Source organism: Takifugu flavidus, chromosome 2, assembly GCF_003711565.1.
Source record: "Takifugu flavidus isolate HTHZ2018 chromosome 2, ASM371156v2, whole genome shotgun sequence".
NCBI classification, from domain to species: Eukaryota; Metazoa; Chordata; class Actinopteri; order Tetraodontiformes; family Tetraodontidae; genus Takifugu; species Takifugu flavidus.
In genome coordinates this window covers 17,004,468-17,024,371 of record NC_079521.1, presented here as the reverse complement: position 1 = coordinate 17,024,371, position 19,904 = coordinate 17,004,468, and the positions used below count along the sequence as shown (strand labels likewise).

Genomic DNA, 19,904 nt, shown 5'->3' with positions numbered 1-19,904 from the left:
AGAGTCCGTGCTTGTGGATTTAATTTTAGATGAGCTGAAGGAGAAGCTGGAGGATTTCGTGTCTCAGACAAACAGCCAACGTCCAGGATTTATTAAGGTGGTGCGGCATTTGAAGCAGGAGGGTCTGATCCGGTCCAGAGTGAGCGGCTGGAGGGCCGCCACGGCTCCTGTTGTTGCCCTCTTTGATGCCCACGTTGAGTTCAACATCGGCTGGTGAGTCACGCACAAGGAGCGCTTCATAATGCTCACACTCGACGCCACAGTTGAGTCATATGACTGTGTGGGTTTTAAATAAAGTGATCTAATTTAAAAACAAGGACTCTTTTGTCTAGTGGATGTAATATTCGCAGAGAACACCAACTGAAAAGTTTGTTGTTGGTTCTGGTTCTGGTTGCACCAGGGGATCAGAATCAGGATGAGAGTTCTTTTGTTAATTACAAACGAGCAGTTCAGTCTAGCCACCTTACCGGGTCAAAAAAGATTTAATTAGAATAAAAATAAATCCCACATGGTCAGAACGCCTCATCTCTCCATCGAGATCATCATTTAAAATTAAACACTGCAACAGCAACAGCAAAGAGAAATTACTGAATAAACCAACAGAACGGGTGAGAAACCATCTGTAGGAGCATCAGAGAGGGTTCACAGTCTGATAGCTGCAGGGGCTAAAGCCTGCAAATCGTTTGTAAAAGCTGTAAGAGTGGCTGATCATGGTTCCGGGGCCCCTAACGGACACAGCAGGAAGTGGAAGCATGCGACACATGAGCCGTATTTGCACCAGAATTGGTCCAGTAGGAGCTACTGCAGCTCCAGCTGACAAAACAAACTCACCCTGACAGGAAGAAAATCTAGATTGAGAAAGTTTCTTTCCAGTTTTTCCCCTTTTTCCCGCATGAATTATCCGGTAACGCCAAAGCAATGAGTGGACACATACCGGATTACTTTGCTAATGTAGTGTGCAGCTTCGAAATCACTTTGTTTGTTGTTTAATTAGAGAATTCAATCATCTTAATGAGGCTCTGATCACATCAGTGCGTTCCACGTGGACGCGTGCAGTAAAACGATTCTCTGATTCCGCACTCGAAGGGCTGAACCCGTCCTGCAGAGGATCCAGGAAGACAGAACCCGCATCATTTCCCCGTCGTTTGACAACATCAAATATGACACGTTTGAGATCGACGAGTATCCGCTGTCAGCCCAGGGCTTCGACTGGGAGCTGTGGTGTCGCTACCTGAACCCACCCAAGTCCTGGTGGTACAAGGGCAACAAGAGTGCCCCCATCCAGTAAGTGCAGCAAAATGTTGTGACAGCTTGAATAAAATAGAAAAAAAACCCACACAATTTGTGTAATGCTTAAGAATAAATTTCAGGCCACGCAAGGTCATAATTCCTTCTTGACTTTGGTGTTTCTATAGCAACGGTGCCAACAAGCTAACACTAGCTATGCAGAGGAACAAATCTAATCTTCCTCATCTTTAATTCCCCAGGAGTCCAGCCCTGATTGGCTGCTTTGTGGTGGACAGGCTGTACTTCGAAGAGATCGGTTTGCTGGATGAAGGGATGGAGGTGTACGGAGGAGAGAATGTGGAGCTGGGCATCAGGGTGAGTAATGGTGATGCTTAAAGGCCATATTCATCTAGCTCCTTCTGAAAAATTAGCTGTAATAATGGCTGTTGGGAACAAGGTCGCACAGTGTCTCATTTTCAAATACTCATTCAAAAGTGTCATTTGGCTGCGAGCAACGTCGTGTGTCCAGAGATGAAAGGGATTCTTCTTTTCCTTTTTCATGAAAATGAAGCGATTTGCAGGTTCCTCTTTGACGATATAGCAGTGAAACGCAGGATCACTGTTTTTATGGTTATATTTATTGTTGAATTTGCATATTTTAGTGCAGAATGAGACTTAAACTCTCATGTGAAGGCTGGATGGATGGATGGATGGATGGATGGATGGATGGATGGATGGATGGATGGATGGATGGATGGATGGAGGGATGGATGGATGGATGGATGGATGGATGGATGATGGATTGATGGGTGGATGGATGATGGATGGATAGATAGATAGATGGATGGATGGATGGATGATGGATGGCTGGATGGATGATGGATGGATGATGGATGGATGGATAGATAGATAGATGGATGGATGATGGATGGATGGATGGATGGATGGATGGATGGATGGATGGATGGATGGATGGATGGATGGATGATGGATGGATGATGGATGGATGGAGGATGGATGGATGGATGGATGGATGGATGGATGATGGATGTTTCCATTTTAGGAATCAACGGTGACCATTCAGCACTAGCAAGGATTTGGTCCTGGTCCTGGTCCTGGTCCTGGTCCTGGTCCTGGTCCAGGTCCTGGTCCTGGTCCTGGTCCTGGTCCTGGTCCTGGTCCTGGTCCTGGTCCTGGTCCTGGTCCTGGTCCAGGTTTAGGTCCTGGTCCTGGTCCTGGTCCTGGTCTCTGTAATCCTGTATTACAAGACTCTTCTTTAGAGCTTGACGCCATTGCTGGACCTTCTATCATTTATACAGGATAGTATTTTTATCCAGGTAAACATGTTGATGTGGGGTTTGCTCTTGCTGAGGCGACACCGTGGCGAGCTGGGTTTGTTTTGCAGTGAGCCGTGGCCCCTTCATAGAGGAGCCTGGTCGAGCAACGCATGAGGCAGGCGGCCCGTGTGCGGCCCGTGTGCGCCACAGCTTACAGTCACGTGTTCTGTTTGTACGCCATTAGCAGATACTTTTGTTGGTGTTTATTCCAGCAGAACTCTCAGTAGGGAAAGCTACTGATAGCATGGTGCTGCTGTATGAAGCCATTAACGCTAACAGCGATCAGCCTGTTCAGTAATGAGCAGGAGACAAGTCTCCAGCTCCACTCCTCTCCAGTGTGAGAACAGAATGGAGAAACGTGTATCACTGGAACTGCAGAAGTATTCAATTTGTCTAACCTAATTCATCCTCGCTAATTACAGAGATGCAATTATCGGCATAGGAGGGAGATTGGTCCCATAAGTCATCTTCCTGTAGCAATGACATGCTTTTAGAACCTCCCCCAACTTAATAAGCAGCTTCACTTGATGCTTTATAGCCGGACAGAGCGATGTTTTGGTTTTTTCTCTCAGAGATCAGCAGGTCGGTAAGAGCAGAGGGCTGTCGTTTCAGTTTGAATCCGTGTTGTTGACTCCTCATATCGGACCGCCGAAGGAACTTGCCCTTGCCTAGAGGTTAATGTGGTTTGGAGTTCAGTAAAGCTTAGGAAACAGAGGGTGAAACAGCAAGCTGAGAGCTATAATACTGGCTGACTCCAGTCGGGGTCCCAGATTAGCAATCCATAGAGCGCCAGCAGGGCCGGTCTGTCTGCCTGTCCGCCTGTCTGCCTGTCTGTCTGCAGCACATTGGTCATGCCTTCAGACCACCTGCCAGCAAACACAGGCTGTTGATGGATCTTCAGAGACACACTCAGAGCAGGCCAACAGCTTCAGGGATGTCCTTGATCCAGAGAGGACAGATGAGCTGCTGCTTTCTGTTTACATTCAGTCACAAAGTGCAAAATGGATGGTTTAGTGCACATTTGAAGAGCAAGCATCGCGTTCTTTATGTGACTTATGCATGTGTTTGTGCAGCCATTGTGTTCATGTAGAAATAGCCACGACATGACACCAGTAAAATGAACGAGTTTAATTTCGCCGAGGTTGTTTTGCACTTTGTCGCACATTTGTGCACCCAAAACGTAACGTAATTACGGTTTTTCATCCACCTTGCATTAACTGTGACACTAAAGCCTAAATCAGAGCATGATTTTTACATTTTCAGCCTAAATCCACCAGCCACCAGAGTTACAAAACCATTCCCGGTCCCACTTCCCACTTATCATCCACCCATACAGGAATAACAATATTAAAAACAACAGGATGCCACTGGTGACAACTAACTCATAAATCTTGGGGCTTTATTTCATATTTTTATTATCTTGAGGCCACTTTGCAGCGACTGTGAGTTTCCCTCGCAGTGATCTAAGGCTGAAGACCAGGTCGATAGTTTCCATAGACAACTCTGGAAAAAAAAAAAACAATTTTCAAAAATCCTGCAAGAAAATGAGGCGAATGAGGCCACCGCAGGCCACCATGAGGCAAGAAGCTGAACCTTCTTACGAGGAGACGAGATTTTTGGAGTGAAGAGTTGCAGCAACTGAACCCGGAGTCTTCGAGAAGCAACGGTTTATCTACACCGTGCACAAACTTTGTTGTCTTGTCTGCATTTATTAAATACCGGAGAGCAGCATAAAAGCCGGCGCCTCTTATCTGACATTTGAGCTTTAACTCTTAGAATATAGGTTTTGGAATGGTGCCTCGTTATGCAGCAATACAGTTTGTGTGAGGTACCGAACACAGAGAACACCTTAAAAGAAGCTTTTAAGAGAAATGATTTCTGCAAACACCTGCAACACTGCATCTTGTGCCAAGGAAACCAGCTTGGAACAATGCATAACAAAGCCAACAACATCATTCCTAACCGGCGCCAGGAAGGTTGTGTTGAAAAATGAGGATAATTGTAGCCTCTGAATCACAATTATGAAGCCGGCTTTGTGTACAATATTTATGAAGGTGGCAATAAAACACCATTACCATCATAATAATGATTTACACACCGCGTTTCATCCAGATATCCAGTGTGTATTTAGGATTCAATGCAAACAGCTGTGTGGAAAACAAGCCTTTCTAGTCGTGTTTTACCCTGCAGCATTATTAAAATACACTGTGATTAAATATCAAGTTATAAAAAAACATTCATCCTTCTGCTAAATGTAGCAAATCTTGTTTTGCTGCTCTTAATACATTATGTAGGATTTATTCCCGAACGCGTGAATATATAACACACACACGGGACCCGATGACATCGTGGTGTGATGTGACTTATGCAGTTATTGTCAGTTATTCCGCCACTGATGTCTGCTTCTTCCACCCCCCCACCCTCACCCCTCACCCCCCTCCCTCACTGAAAAAAGTACAAAACAGTCACACAGGACGAATCCAGGCCTGGGGCATAATTGTAGACCTGCAGTCGGGAATGAGTTTCACGACCCTGATGCTGCAGAAAATCTATAGAACCCACTGTGGTAACCACGCGCCAACGAGAGGATCGATGGACGGGTCTTTTGCATGATGGAGGCAGTGTGAATGTCAGATCTTCTGAATAATCTACAGTGTTATTTGGAAATGTGATCGAATATCGGTGGCTGGGTGTGTGCCCCAACTATGCTGCGACCATGCGTGACTGTAATGGCAGGTGTTAATTAGAGCGTCGAGACTATTTCATTGAAATATTCCCATTTAATCCGGAAATTAAACGAGTATCGCTGATACAGGGAGGAGAAGGCGGTGATCACCACACTGGTCATGCGGTGATATAGATTACTGCAGAGGCCACCAGATTTCGGTCGGTTCGGTCTTCATTAGTGATTTATATTCAAGGACAGACGCGAGACAGTTTCATCCCACGATTACATGGTTATTATATTTGGCCGCTAATTTCAATTATCCGCTAGTGAGATCGTTATTGCTCACATACGGAACAAGTTCTCCTAAAAATGAGGAGGCGGAGGGCAGTGTGCTGCTGCGGTTCAGAAGGTCGGCGATTGGAAGCCAGCGGGAGACATTTCTAAGCGTCCTTGAATCGGACACGGAACCCCAAACCGCTCCAGATGCTGCGTCTTCGCGCGAGTGGACAAGCGGCTGTCCGCCCGCTGACATGAGTGCGAAGGGTGAACGCAGACTGACAAAGTGCTTTGAGCGCTGGCGAAGACTACAGCGGCGTAGGTACGAGGGCGGCCCATTTATCGTGGTTTTAGCGTTTAATGAGGCGGCTGGAACAGGAAGGTCGGCGGCGATAGAGAGGTGGAGGGCGAGAGCAGCGGCGGCGTGGAGGAACCGGCGGCACGGAGAGGCAGCTAACAAGGAGGATGATTGGCTAATGAGGCAGATGTTCCACGGTGCCACTGGGCAGCCAGACCCCGGCGCTGATGCCAGAGTCTGACCCAGAAAATACGAGAGGCTACATGTGCAGGAGGATACATACATTTGTGTTCTAATGATACAGAGAATTTAGCAGCACATCCAAAGTCTTTAGCTCGGAGAGGGAACCTGAGCGTTATCTCAAATGTAAGTCTGCTTTGATGCAACCACCTTTTTATCACTAAATTCTGAGGAAATGTGAAAAGAAAGCAGCAGGAAATAGCAAAGTGCTTTAAGCCAGAGTTTGTGTTTGTGCAGAGGGATGCTGGGAGATAAAAGAAACTCTAAAGAAGTCTGAAACCAGAGGATCCGCTGCTGGAGCTCTGCCGGTCTTGTCACAAGACGGAGGAATGTTTCCTCCCTTTGCTCTTTAGTTGCCTTTCAAGTTGGACGGCTATCAACAAGGTGCCGCCACTCGTGTCAGGGAATATCAGCCCGGTTACATCACGCCATCCGCTTCTTCGCGGCCCAAACTCGCGCCTGTCGTGGTGACTCATTGCGTGACTGACGCCTGAACGGTCCAGACGTCACGGCTCAGCTCGGCTCAACGCAAAAACCCCGTCCTCATTTCTACCCCCCCCCCCCAGATGTGACGAACACTCTGGCCGCCTGATTGAGACATTAAGATTCATAGAAAAAAATGGACCAGAAGGTCATTTCTAATTTAATTAAATGTGGGAAATCAGAAACGACACTTTCCGAAGCCTATTTTTAGCAGCTGCCTTCTACCTATTTTTAACTGTTAATTCCTAAATTCTGGCAGGATCACGATGCTACCTTAAAATAAACACATATTTAGACTTCAGGAAGGGGGACTAGGTCTTAACTGGGCCATACTGGTGCCAGATTGCTTGTCACTGGGACTTTACCTACGTCCATAGAAGAATTTAACCTTAATCTATCGCCAGAGCCTTGCAGAACGTCACCTTGCGCTCCAGCTCCTCAGGGGTTCTGTTTAAAGCCATGTGTACTCCCATCAAAATCCACTTTAAGCCACTAGACATCCCGCTTGGCAACTGGAATCACGGTGGACAGAAAATTAATACTTCCACTCACATTTACATTAAACGTATTTAGCTTCTGCTCTCGTCCAGAGCCATTTGTGATGAGACCAGCGGTAAAATGAGCCAGACAGAGGCCCGATAATAGATCCAAGCAAACACGGCTGTAATATGGGATCACTTGTCTGCCAAAAAAAATTCAACAGAAAGGAATTGAATGAAGTCTTCTAGAAAGATTGGATTTAGACAGGGGTGTATTTGTAGGAGGATATGGCAGCGGAGGGAGTGATATCGGAGGGGGGAGTGAGGACCGGACTTTTAATAACGCAGCATAGAATCAATCGCAGGGAAGTGGCCAAGTGCTTATTAGATTTGATTTTGCGGCTGTGAGTGAAGTCTGAGGCCATCTTTAGACGTCCCACGGTGTCAGGGTTTCATCTGAACAGGAGGAGCAGGGGCAAAAATGCAAGGGAAGAATTTGTTCTGCAACTTGGAATCATTAGATGACCTGTTTTGGTAAAGAAGCATCACTTCCTTCTCTCAGATGTTGCATGAGATGCACCTGTGAGCAGAGATGCAACCGCTTCCCCTGAAAGTCTCTCAGGTGTTAACAAGCAGCCTTTTAACATCACTCAGACACAAAAACGGATCATTGCGGCATCTGTTTGGCTCCGGTCACAGAATGCACCTTGTTATTAGCGTAGCAATCACATCCACAGCTGATGCCGCGTATCAAGGTTGGCGGCCCCGTCCTTGATGGCGCCCATCTGCACCAATCACGGCGGTCGCTCTCTGGCAGCAGGTTCTCTGATGGAAAAACGGCACATTTAACTTAAATGGAAGTCATCAGTGCTCTTTGGTCCAAAGCAGCGCGGCGCAATCACACAAGAGGCATCCTCGGCTAATATTAGGATCAGTGCATTCCTGTGTTTTCTCAGCGTCCTCTGCAGACCGTAGAAGTGAGATCACCGATAATGCTTAACAAAACACATCTCTATTGATTCTTGGAAGACATTCATTTAGTCAAGATACCATTCAGATGCCTGCATTCCGATTCCTGCCGCCCGAGCCTTGTAGCTCTGTACAATTTGCTGCTTTTTTTTAGGGTTTTGACGTTAATTCCTGCTATGTCAGCGAAAATTCATAAATATACTGAAACATATGGGCTGTTACTTGAAGAACTGAATTTCAAAATCAGGAAGACGTCTACAGCACCGAAACAATCCAACGTTCTGAACTTTGGGGCATTTTTAGAGGGATCTGCTTCGAGGCTGCTGTAGGCCTTCATTATGTAAGATGCTGCTTCACTGGCCTTTAGTCGGCGTGGACCGAGGCTCCCACTCCTCGACACCCGGACGTTAATCTTCTCTGCCAAGACGATTCCCTCCACACCAGGCTGCAGAGGTGTTGAAGGGAAGAGCAGGAATGATTTAGCTGGTGAATGTCGCCTCAACTGAACTGATCCTGACGCAACAGCTGCAGGGGAGAGACGGTGGAAAAGAATGAAGGATCATGGGAGGAGACGAGATGAAGCAGAGAATCTCTCACGGTTATTGGTGTGGATGAGTCACGTCGCTGCTCTGTCTGTTTGCTCGCGTCAGGTGTGGCAGTGCGGCGGCAGCATCGAGGTCCTGCCCTGTGCTCGCATCGCCCACATCGAGCGCGCCCATAAACCTTACACCGAGGACCTCACCTCTCATGTCCGACGCAACGCCCTCAGGGTGGCAGAGGTTTGGATGGATGAGTTCAAAAGCCACGTCTACATGGCCTGGAACGTTCCCATGGAGGTGAGTGAGCCAAGACAGCAAATATATCAGGTTTGTTTGTGCTGGGCCCGTTTACAAAACCATCAAAATCCGAACCAGTGTGTGTTTCCGGATTTGTCAGATTAGTTACGTGATCATGTAAACGTGATGTAATATGATTTGTCAGACGACGACAGTAATCAGAACGCTGCAGCAGCATTTCTGCCCATGATCTGATTGTCTTCGTTCTTTTACGTCTGTGTGCAATTTTTAAAAAAAAACAAAAAAAAACAATGGCAAAACGGTAGCACGAGACAAAAGACATCAAAGATGGTGCAGAGCAGCGGAGCGGCGGAGCGGAGCCACTGCTGGCTCTTCACCGGCTCTCAAGAGTTCTGAGCAAAATCCAATGAACGAACTGAAAATTTACACCAGGTTTTCAAATGAGCACATATCTTCTTTCAGTTATTAAAATTGTCTGGACCTCCCGGTCGTGTCGGCACCATTGTTGGTGCATCTATGTGTGTTTCTCATGATTAAATACAAAATCTGAATTTTAATAGCACACAGGAATTTTCTTGCTCTTCTGTGTTTAATCAGGAACCTTAAGGAGGAAGTCCCATTTCACACTCTGTTAACCTCAAAGCTTCACACAGAGAGAAAAAAGAAAAAGCCTCCCATCCCTGATGTTTTTATTGATGTTCCAGAAGGCCCAGTTGTGATTATTTATCACTTCAGAATGACCTGATTTTCACCCAATAAACATTATTTAATAAAACATAGTAAATCATTAGTGCTTGTTGCTTTCTCAGCACAATAAGAATTATGACCAAAATCTTTTAGCCGATTTAGCGTCCTGATTACAGCTGGGACCCGCATTATTAATAATACAGGAAGAAATTAGGCGTGCAGGAAACAAGAGATTTGTCTAAATTATGCAGCAGACCTAATAAATATATTCCTTTAAATCTCCTTCTTTGTGGTTTTACTTTTCTCGTTGGACTGCGAAGAAAAGGCATTAAGTAGCAAATCCCTGAGCCTAAAATACATTTTTCTGTGTTTTAAGGCATAGATTACAGCTGGATATTTTGAGTTGTTTATTTTATTTGGCCATGAACTGGATCATGTAAATAAAGGAAATATTTTTGATTTTGTTTTAGGTTAAATGTAGCATCCCTCACAGGCAAATGTTTCTTTGCTGAATCCTTTTTCCCCCTTCTTCTCCTGCTGTATAATCTGTTTGAATATGTAAATCCACATTATGAATAGATGAACATCTGCAGGCAATTCATCCAGTCAATAATGAGGCGTTTAACAGAGTCTGTACTCGGGAAGCATGAAATTTAGCCTCCGTTTTACCCCGCAAATTAACAAAAACAGCGTACATGCCGGTTTTAATTTACCTCAGAGAGTCAAAGTCAACAGTGTTCGCATTGAGTTAAGACTCACTTTTTGACGTTTTTGAAGGTGGTAATTTGAGCACATCTGCACCCAGTTTATGGAGCTTTGGAAAATATGCACATGTGACTCTAGCTGAGGTGATAATAGATGAACAGGCAGAGTTTCTATTGATACTCAAGTAAATATTCACAGATTTCTCTGGTGTGTAATTATAAATTACTCCTTATATACATATACAGTATATTAAAGTATATTAGTGTCCCCGTTGTTGTAAATCACAACATAACTTTTTCAGCTGCGTAAATAATGACGTTATTTAGCCCATTCGGATAGCTCTGAAAAAACATAAATCCAGCCCATAATTCAGCTGTCTAATGCAGCAGCAGAATGAGAATAATCAAACCCTCAGCCATTCAAATCCACAACAAATGGCTGAACAGTATTCTTCAGAGGCCCATTATCTGTTGTGCTTCTCCACAAGCCATGATTAATCAATTTTCTTTGTGTGTGTGTGTGTGTGTGTGTAGGACTCGGGCATTGATATCGGCGATGTTTCCGAGAGGAAGGCGCTGAGGAAGAGGCTGCAGTGTAAAACTTTCCGATGGTACCTGGTCAACATGTACCCCGAGATGAGGATGTACAGCGACACTGTGGCCTACGGAGTGGTGAGCAGCCTTCGTCCTGACTTCAGTTCAGAGTTCGACCAGGAAAACGCAGATGTAAACTGTCCGATTTCACTTCCTCGTGGTGGTTTCCACGTCACCGTTGTCTGGAACGCGCACAACTTTAAGGAGAATTTAACTCCATCGGCTTTATGCGGTGACATAAAGAGAAATGATTGACGCAATGAAGCAAATGCTTGTTTGAAATTCAGCTGTTGTAGCTTTGCAGCTCCTATTAGTGGGAGAGGCCATTAAAATGCAATTCTGGCAGTGTTTCTGCCCGTTCCTGGGTCTCAGACGGCCTTATTTTTCACAGTCCTCCCACCTCACATCACGGGGATGCATCCTAATACACAATGACACCCAGGACACATTATTATGGTCCTGCCTCCTCAGTTGTATGAGTGATTTGGTTTTTCTCTTTGTGCAAACTGACAAACAGTGGAAGGACACTGCGAGAAAATAGGGCAGCCTCATTACATTCATTTCTCCGAGTCCGATGATCTCATTATTCTACATTACTTTTCACGAAACGCTCGGTCATGGTGCTGCGAGAACTTTTACACGCAGTTAGAAAGCACTGTGGAAGGGTTGAGTGTGTGTCAGGGATTTTGTGCGTTTGTAATTCACACCGTCAGAATTAAGAGAACTACTTCTCTTTTTTGTTACCTGTCAATTTGGGTTCTCAATTTTATCATCTGAAGTTTAAATGGTTTGTGGTGGAAAGTAACACTTTAAACTTAAAAAGCTTCTGTGTGCAACATCTGCTGTAGTTCTTCAGCAAATCAGGAAACAAGGGAAGGGAACAAATGGAAGGGAAGCCTGGATTCAACACATAAGAGCATGTAGAAACAATAAGACACAGGTGAGACACATAAGGGAAAGGACCTAAGGCGGTAAAATAAAATGAGCTTAGGGAGGAAGTAAAGATAGAGGTAAAATAAGGGGATGAGACTATCAAAATAAAACAGGAAATGGACAACAACAACATTCAAACTCTGACACCACATACAGTGCATCAGTCATTAGTTCTAGACCATTGGGAACAAAGCTGTATATCTACAAACACTTTCAATTAATCTTTAATTTTACCACTGTTATACTGGTCAAAATGTGGCTGAACAGTCACATACGGTATGTTTAATTGTAAAAAATCCTGATGTCCTTGTATGTAAAATGAACACTTCCTGATGTGAAGCTGTAGGCAGAAGCTGCTTTAGCGCTGCATCATTCTCTCATCTTATGTTGGGAAAGGTGCAAAGGTTCACGTTGACCCCAGTTGTCATGTCTTGTTTTTGTCCCTGAGTGCTGCCTCTGAATCACCCCTGGCTGTGATCATCTGATCGGGCGTCTGTACCGTGTATCGCCATCCCTGCAGATCCCCGCAGCGCTGTGTGTTCGCTCACAATCAGGGGAACCTTTATTCTGTCACGCATATCATTTATCGACTCTGCTTTGAGGTCTGAATCATCTGAGCAGAAAATGTCTTTTAAAAAGATGCCGGCTGCGAGCTGCAAGTCAGATCCAACTACACTCAGAACCAACATTTTATGTTTTTTTTTTTTTATCTGTTTGGAGTTTGGGTGAGCAGGGTTTTAGTCCTTTTAACATTGACAAAATGTGAGGATAAAGGGGTATGGATCGAGTTATTTATGGCGTATTTACTGTGTATTCAGGTTTTCTTTTTGAAAGGAGGGGAACTTTTGGCTCACACCTTTCCTTGGCAATAACATGCGCCTGCTGTGAACGCACCCAAACACACCTCTGCATCTCGGTTTGATGTTATTTGGATTGTAGCTAATTTTTTTTCTTATTTTTTCCATCTCTCTCAGATGAAAAACTCTCTGAAGAACGACCTGTGTCTGGACCAGGGACCCGACAACGACAACGTGCCCATCCTGTACCTCTGTCACGGGATGACGCCTCAGGTTTGAACCTCGTGTGTGTAGAATCAGGCCAGAATTAACCCATAATGCAACTCAGAGGACAGAAGCAACAGTAAACGTGGCTTTGATTAAAACAAAACAAAGAAACAAAGATAAGACAAAGGCGCTGAATTATTACAAACTTAGAAGTAACTGCAATTTTCAATCCCATTTCTTAGCGTTATTTCTTTATTCTGGATGCATGTGAGCCTCCTAACAAGAAGCCTAAAGCTTTGCATAGCTCCATTAGCATTTCTTTTCTCCCGCCATTGATCCCTCTGTCACATTATGTCAGGGCAAATTGTTTTTGTGACATAGGTCGACCGTGGCAGAGACGGCAGAGTGACGCCTGACCTCACGTTGTTCATCTGAATACAATTCCGCTTATTCCACAATCACACCTTGTCATATTGGATGTCCACCCACTGCTACAGCACCATTGGTTGCACGTTGATTCTCTGAAATATTGCTGTGAATTTTACATTTTCTCTGCAGCCCATCGTCATTCGATCATATTTTGTATCAGTTACACAGTGATATGCTATGAATGCACCCAGATATAATAAAGAATGGATTTCAGAGAGGGGTGGGGTGGCCTCTATAGACCTGAAATCTCTCTTTTATTCTTCAGTCTGACACAAAATCTGGGTTATTAAACAAATTTCATTGCCGGTATTTTGGAAGTCCAAGCTGAGTGTGTCATCGATTTGTGCAAACAGAGAATTTGGGAGAAAAAAAGCCACATAGACGTGAACAGAAGGATATCAAAATGATGGTTCCCAACGAGAGCGTCAGCTGAGGCCATAAAACGGCAACTGAAGAAATTCAGCAACTAGAGACACAACTCCAAACCAAGCAGCTGCTGCTGCTCTAGAAAGGAGCAACACTTGAAGAGAAAGATAAATCCTACTCACACTCTGCTGCGTGGTGGGATGGAGGCAAGAGACTACTTAGGATTATCAGACGTATAAGAGTGGAAAGTAAGAGGGAACAATCCTCCTTAAGGTTCCTGATTAAACACAGAAGAGCAAGAAAATTCCTGTCTATGTGCTATTAAAATTCTGATTTTGTATTTAATCATGAGAAGAGGGAAAGTAAGACAATAAGCCAATATTGATTGATTATAAATTATCTGTCACCTTTAGACCAACAATGGTGCTGTACGTTTAATATCTATCACTATGTAGCAATGTAAAAGCGCATAAACAGTGCATGTGTTAACTGCTAGTAAAAAAATGGTTAATTAACTTCATCTATTGTTGTCCTCCTGACCGAAAGGCCTGTGGGGAGATCTGGTGATGAGCCACAGCTCACCTGCTGAGCTCAGGCTGCAGCCAGGTCCTGTCTCAGGGTGTGATTAGTCCATCTGAGCAGTCTTGGGAAGATTAATACAGATGTCAAAGTGTTGTATTTGCTGAATAACTATTGAGGAGGAAGTCTCACCTCGCTGTCACTCTGAGCACAGAACACGGTTGTCAGGATTTTCCGTTGTCCTGGGCGACCCGCCGCCCTTGAAGAGCCGTTGGGAAAGATTCCTTCACAGGGGCCACAATTATTCGTCTTTATTCATGAGTTAAGGATGAACTTCTTAGCCTTGCAGCACCTGGTCTTTCCTCAGGACACATTTGTAAATGCAGAGGCTTTGCATATGTATGCTTCGGCATCTTTATCATACCCCCCAAACAAAACAACCCAAGACGTCCCATAGCCGCACGGTTTACTACCTGTTCGGCCGCGTCTCTGTAAGCGTCATTACCTAAATGTCAGCGGCGCCTGTGACTGCGTCGTGGCTGACGCCGGTTGCTGACTGCGGGATGTGTGTCTCCTGCAGACGGTGTACTACACCAGCACTCAGCAGTTGCACATCGGGCTCCTCAGTCCCACCGTCGACGACGACGACAACAAGTGCCTGGTGGATGTGAACAGCAGGCTGCGCCTCATCGAGTGCGGCTACGCCGCAGCCAAGCGCATGAAGCTCCACTGGTTCTTCACTCAGGTGAACCCACCCTCTTCATCCTGACAACTGTTGCTGAACCACCACGCATAATGTGTTATAATTAGCGGAAATTACCCTGAACACCAGCTTTTATTGCTGCATTATGGGCTTTCGCCTAATTACTACCCACCCCCTCACAGGAAGTCATTGAAAACTATTGATTTTTGTCCTCGGCAGATTTGTATGCAGGCCTTGTATCGTGCAGCATCTCCAGATGTTGGCATCCGTTATTGCTGTGCTGTTGCAAAGCATCAAGTTCTAATAGAAATGAATTGCTTGATGCAGCAAAAGCAAAGTCAAAGAATGGCGAATGTTACAGTTTCATTTATCGTCCTTAATTCAAATGTTTCACTATTCTGCACAAAGCCTGATTAACTGGCAATAGTCTTAATCTTTTCCCAGTGAAATATGCTTTACCTCACTTATCCATCAAAGGTTTCCAATTATCCTAGTAAAAACAGCTTTAATAAGCCTCGATTCTTGATGGAAATGAGAGATGAACCGGTGTGACTATCAGTCGTGCATTAATAGGTGGAGGGTTTTCTGATACAGGGCAAACACGGTGCTTGGTGTGTGTAGGTGCTGTCCTGCCTGCAGGTTTGTATCCAGCGTAGTAAATATTCCATTCCATTAAAATCCAACAAATCCTTCTAAAAAAAGTCCTTCCCAAAGGCTACATGCTGACATACATTCATTAGGCGGTCGTGGTGGGTGTTTTCACAGGGAAAAGCAAGATTTTTATAGCGGCCCAGGGACTCCTCTGCAAAAAAAAGAAAAAGATGAGCAGAAACAAAGAAGAAACACAACCTCCAGAAACAGAAGCAGCGCCGCTACAACCAATTATCAGAGGGCAATTAGACTGTAACCCTCTGCATGCATTTAAAACAGAGGAGCTTTTTTTAAAATCTTGACCTGAAGTTAAGGTGTTCAATAACTGTGGATTAGAATGTAAAAATTTCTGTCAGGCCCCGTCTGTCAAACACTATTTCACATTTATTGTTACATTTGGCCAATTACTGTGCAGATGAAGGTATGCTCGTTGGGAAACAGTGTCACGGACCGCCAGGAATCGAGATTTCCAACCTTGAAAAATGGTCACGGCTTGACGCGTTAGGTCAAGCTGTGTTAGTTTATGAGATGGGAGGTGTGCCATCAGTCACGGGAAAAAGAACGAGGAGAACAGCACCAGCATACTGGCTCATGCACCAACACGAATGTCCTGTTATTTTACTGGTTTGCATTCGTAAAGGTAATATTCAGCATGTGATTCATTCGGATTGGGAACCACCCGGAACAGGGACGTTTTTTAGACACTTAATGTGAGCGGTGCCACTGCTCGATGGAGCAAGCGACAAGGTGACTCTCCGTCCATCCTTCGCCTTGCAGTTGCGAAATCAACTAGGAGTCTGATGATATCGTCATGGTTCGCAGTATAGAGAACAGAGTTCAGGAAATCACTGGAGGAACTGCTGACTCTGCCACTGGGATGGCACTAAATTAGTGGTCCAACAGCTAGCAAAGGGAACATTGCCCCAGGAGCAGAATACAGAAGCCTCTGTCACAAATCTATAGACTGGAATTGTTAGCGCATGGATCATGTCTCAGCTCCAAACCTGTGCCGGGTCAGGCTGTTGCAGCTGACACTGAGAGGGACGGTATGAACAGGCATGTTCATGGGAGGACACATAATCATGCACGTTTCAGTTGACCCATGCAGGCACCAGTTAAATGACTTGCTTTGATGCGTGGGAGGTTGCCAGGGAACCCAGGCAGACACAAGGAGAACATCCTGGAAAGTGCATTTTCTCTCCTTTGTTCTTTCACTTGTAATTTTCAAATAATTGTTGGTTTACGTTGTTCAGTGAATATAATTTCTAAACTTTTCTAAACGAGACGCTGTTGTCCTCCCAGATCCACGGTGGCATCTCGCCTGATGTAGCTGCAGCTGCTAAGTGATAAATGCCTTTATTGCACTATTTATCGCTTTTATGGGCAGGTTAAGGCTGCCACCACTACGCTCCATAAACGGCAAATGGAAGCAGTTATTATCAACCTGTTAACTGTAACAAATGGTTTGACCCAATGGGACAGGTCCAGGTTCTTGCTGAAATAAAAAGTAGGTAATTTAATTGACCCTCTGCACTGCAGGGTATGACGAGTGTTGTTTTCCTCCTTCATTTTTGTGTTTTTTTTTTTAAATTAAAGGAGATACTGCCATCCACAACTCAGTGTGGACGTTGGAGAAAGTTAATGGGCTAAGACTTAGACGCTAAGGGGGAAGGCTAATGACGTCTCTGTTAATTTGACTGTTGTTTTTGCCTTTGTCTGGTGAGCCCGGTGGGGTTGGTAGAGTGAATCAACACAAAGGCCCCAGAGCTCAAGTCCGCTTCAGCGACGCGATTCGCATCAGTTCGTTGTGGATTTTAGGGAGTTCTGCTTTGCTTCACACGCGAGCCGTTCTTTGAGATTGGCCCGGGTTTAACCAGGCTGTTCTTATCTTTTCAGGGAGGACCCATTCAGAACAGGAAATCAAAGAGGTGCCTGGAGCTGGTGGCGAGCAGCGACAATGAGTTTGGCTACCAGCTGACTCTGCAGAAATGCACCGGACAGAAATGGTTCATCACAAATGTGCTGTATAACAGCTCCGTATGATCCGCCCTTCAAAGGAAGGCAGCACACTGGACACTTACTAGACTAGTTCTGTGCGTGTGTGAATACATTGATGTGTGTGTTTTGTGTGAAAGCGCTGCAGAGGTCCGACATAAGAACAGTGCATGGCTGAACATGGTTATTTTGCACTCCACGACGTCGTCCATGGAGCGAGGGTTCATTTTGCCTACGATTGGTTGCTTTTCCAAATTTGGAGGGTGTAATATTTAATATACTTTGTGGTAAAATTCAGCACAGTCAGATTTTGTTGACTTAAAGGGTGTAAAAGAATCCGTTTGTGTTTTACTGCTACTGTGTAGCTTTCTGGAGCTGTCATTTTTAACCATGAAGTGTCTCAGGTTTGTTGGTGTGAATCACCTGTGCAGATGTGGGGAAACACTGTAATAAATCCAGAAACAATATTTTTTAAAGTCTTAATATTTGGCAATATTTGTAAAAGGTAACAGTAAAATGACTGACGTAAGTGGATGAGTGCAAGTGCCTTTTTGTGCCGTTCAAGGGACAGTCTCATTGAGATTGAAAGAACTAAAATCTGCTGTCAAACTCTAATAGATTTTGGAGAAGACCACGTTCCAGGCTGGTGCGCAGCTCAAGAAAAGGCAAAAATATGCAGCATCTCACATCTGTAGCTTATGCAACAGGTTTTTACATGAATACAAACGCTGTTCCGGCTCATAGATGTTGACCTTCGGCTGAACAATGCAGAGGGATGCATGAACACACAACAGATGTCACTCTGGCTGGTGTCGAGCGGCGCGGCCTCTTTTGAAAAGCACCATTCCTCATCTCCATCCGCGTTCACGCCGAGTTCTGCAAACCATGGCATTAAATATACATGGAAACCCACTTTCATCAAAGGGGCCTCCCTCACTAACACATGCAGCTCGGCTGAGTTTTAAACGAAAGTCAACACAACACTATTTCTACAGCCTCCCACTCCTTCAGATATGCGGATTTAAACATCAGGTAAAGCATTAAAATGACCACGGATGTGATGCATGTGCATTTTATTAATGCTGTCTCATACATACATTCATTACTCAACATATTTAACTCCTTGTTGGCCAAAATGCCTTTTTTTTATACTAGCTGGCATCAAATGTGCAACCGAGACCTAAATTCCCTGAGAATCCGGCATTAAAGATGCCTTTCTGGAATTTGCTTATTAATTTATATATTAAAAATGTAAAGTAAAGTAAGCAAGTCGTCACCAGAGAGTTTATCTCGTTCATCTTAAAAACTTCGGTATCGTGCCGCCCTAATGTGGAACTTTTGCTCCAGAAAAGCAACATTTACATGGACTGTAATTAAGGCAGATTTTAGTATTTCTCAATAACATTATTTATTAACATTGTTCAGTCTAATAATGAATAGATATTAAAGCAGAGAACTGGTAGAAACATAATAAAAAATGAGTTTTAAACAATATTCCACCTAAACTGGAATTTAAGCCAGCCAGTAACACACCCATAATACTTATTAATAACAATAAAATGGAAGCACAGTTACCACTTTCTAAGCTTTTAAACGGTAGTTGGCTTGTTGTAGGTTGAAGCCAAAGCCAACAGTTCAGCATCATGTCTTTTTACCCTCACAGTTCTCCACTTAATAGACGATCAAATCAACATTTTCCAACCTTTGTTAAACCACACTGACCAATTGGCGCATAACTAATCACCCAAAAGACAAACAGCTGTTGAAATAAGATCCACGCCCATTACAGCGCCCTCCGTGCACCTCCTTCTCTGCCTTTCTGCCAGTCTTCATAATTCATCTCGTGGTCCCCTCTTTTGGGAGGCGCCTCTGCCAGCCAACTTTACATGTCTCGTCATTACTTTCTGCCACTGAGACAGAGACATAAAACATTCAGGTGTGCTTTCCTGGGAGCAGCCACGCCGTGAACCGTGGAATAAGTTAAACATACGGCGAAGGGAAGCAGCCTGTCAGAGGTGAGACTGGCAGGAGCGATGCAGAGAGGGGTGTTTTCTCCTGCGCGCTGCTGCCTGCGGGTGAGTGACGGGCGGCCGAAGAGATGCTGTCACACGGCTGGAACATGATGGAAGCTCCTGCTTCTCCTTGGAAAAGGAACACAGGCCTTCAGACTTGCAGAACACGGCATGCGGGTGTGTTTTGTGTGCAGGTAAAATGTTTCACCAGTGGATAAATGTCACCGTTAATTTTCCTCTGTGAGAGCGAATCAGGGTTGGAGCTGCGTAGCCATGGCTACAAGGCCTAAACTGCGTGTTCTGCAGAAGCAGAGGTGAGAAGAGGAACTAAAAATATGACAGCGTGTAATTGCCCACAGATGCAGATGGAACTTTAATCTCTGCCTGGTTTTTGCTTGGCAGAGTTGAATGTGTCGCTCTGTGCAAACAAATTGACACCTGTGTTGAAGTTTTGTGGTTATGCCGCGCAAAATATTTATAAAACTCCATAATCTCACCCATTATGAAAAGAAAATGATACTATATTCTGCACA

General features: G+C 44.6%; 1 protein-coding gene across 1 annotated transcript in view; it reads left to right on the top strand.

The window, feature by feature from the left end:
- The window catches only part of galnt18b (UDP-N-acetyl-alpha-D-galactosamine:polypeptide N-acetylgalactosaminyltransferase 18b), a 44,724-nt gene extending 26,836 nt beyond the window's left edge, over nucleotides 1-17,888 (top strand). Inside the window, exons 4-11 of the mRNA XM_057024911.1 lie at nucleotides 30-213; nucleotides 1,087-1,284; nucleotides 1,488-1,602; nucleotides 8,628-8,813; nucleotides 10,700-10,837; nucleotides 12,667-12,762; nucleotides 14,591-14,755; nucleotides 17,261-17,888. Of these exons, the coding sequence (XP_056880891.1) occupies nucleotides 30-213; nucleotides 1,087-1,284; nucleotides 1,488-1,602; nucleotides 8,628-8,813; nucleotides 10,700-10,837; nucleotides 12,667-12,762; nucleotides 14,591-14,755; nucleotides 17,261-17,407 (1,229 nt within the window). The 3' untranslated portion in view covers nucleotides 17,408-17,888. The remainder of the gene's footprint in view (nucleotides 1-29; nucleotides 214-1,086; nucleotides 1,285-1,487; nucleotides 1,603-8,627; nucleotides 8,814-10,699; nucleotides 10,838-12,666; nucleotides 12,763-14,590; nucleotides 14,756-17,260) is intronic.
- The last annotated feature ends 2,016 nt before the right edge of the window (nucleotides 17,889-19,904 follow it).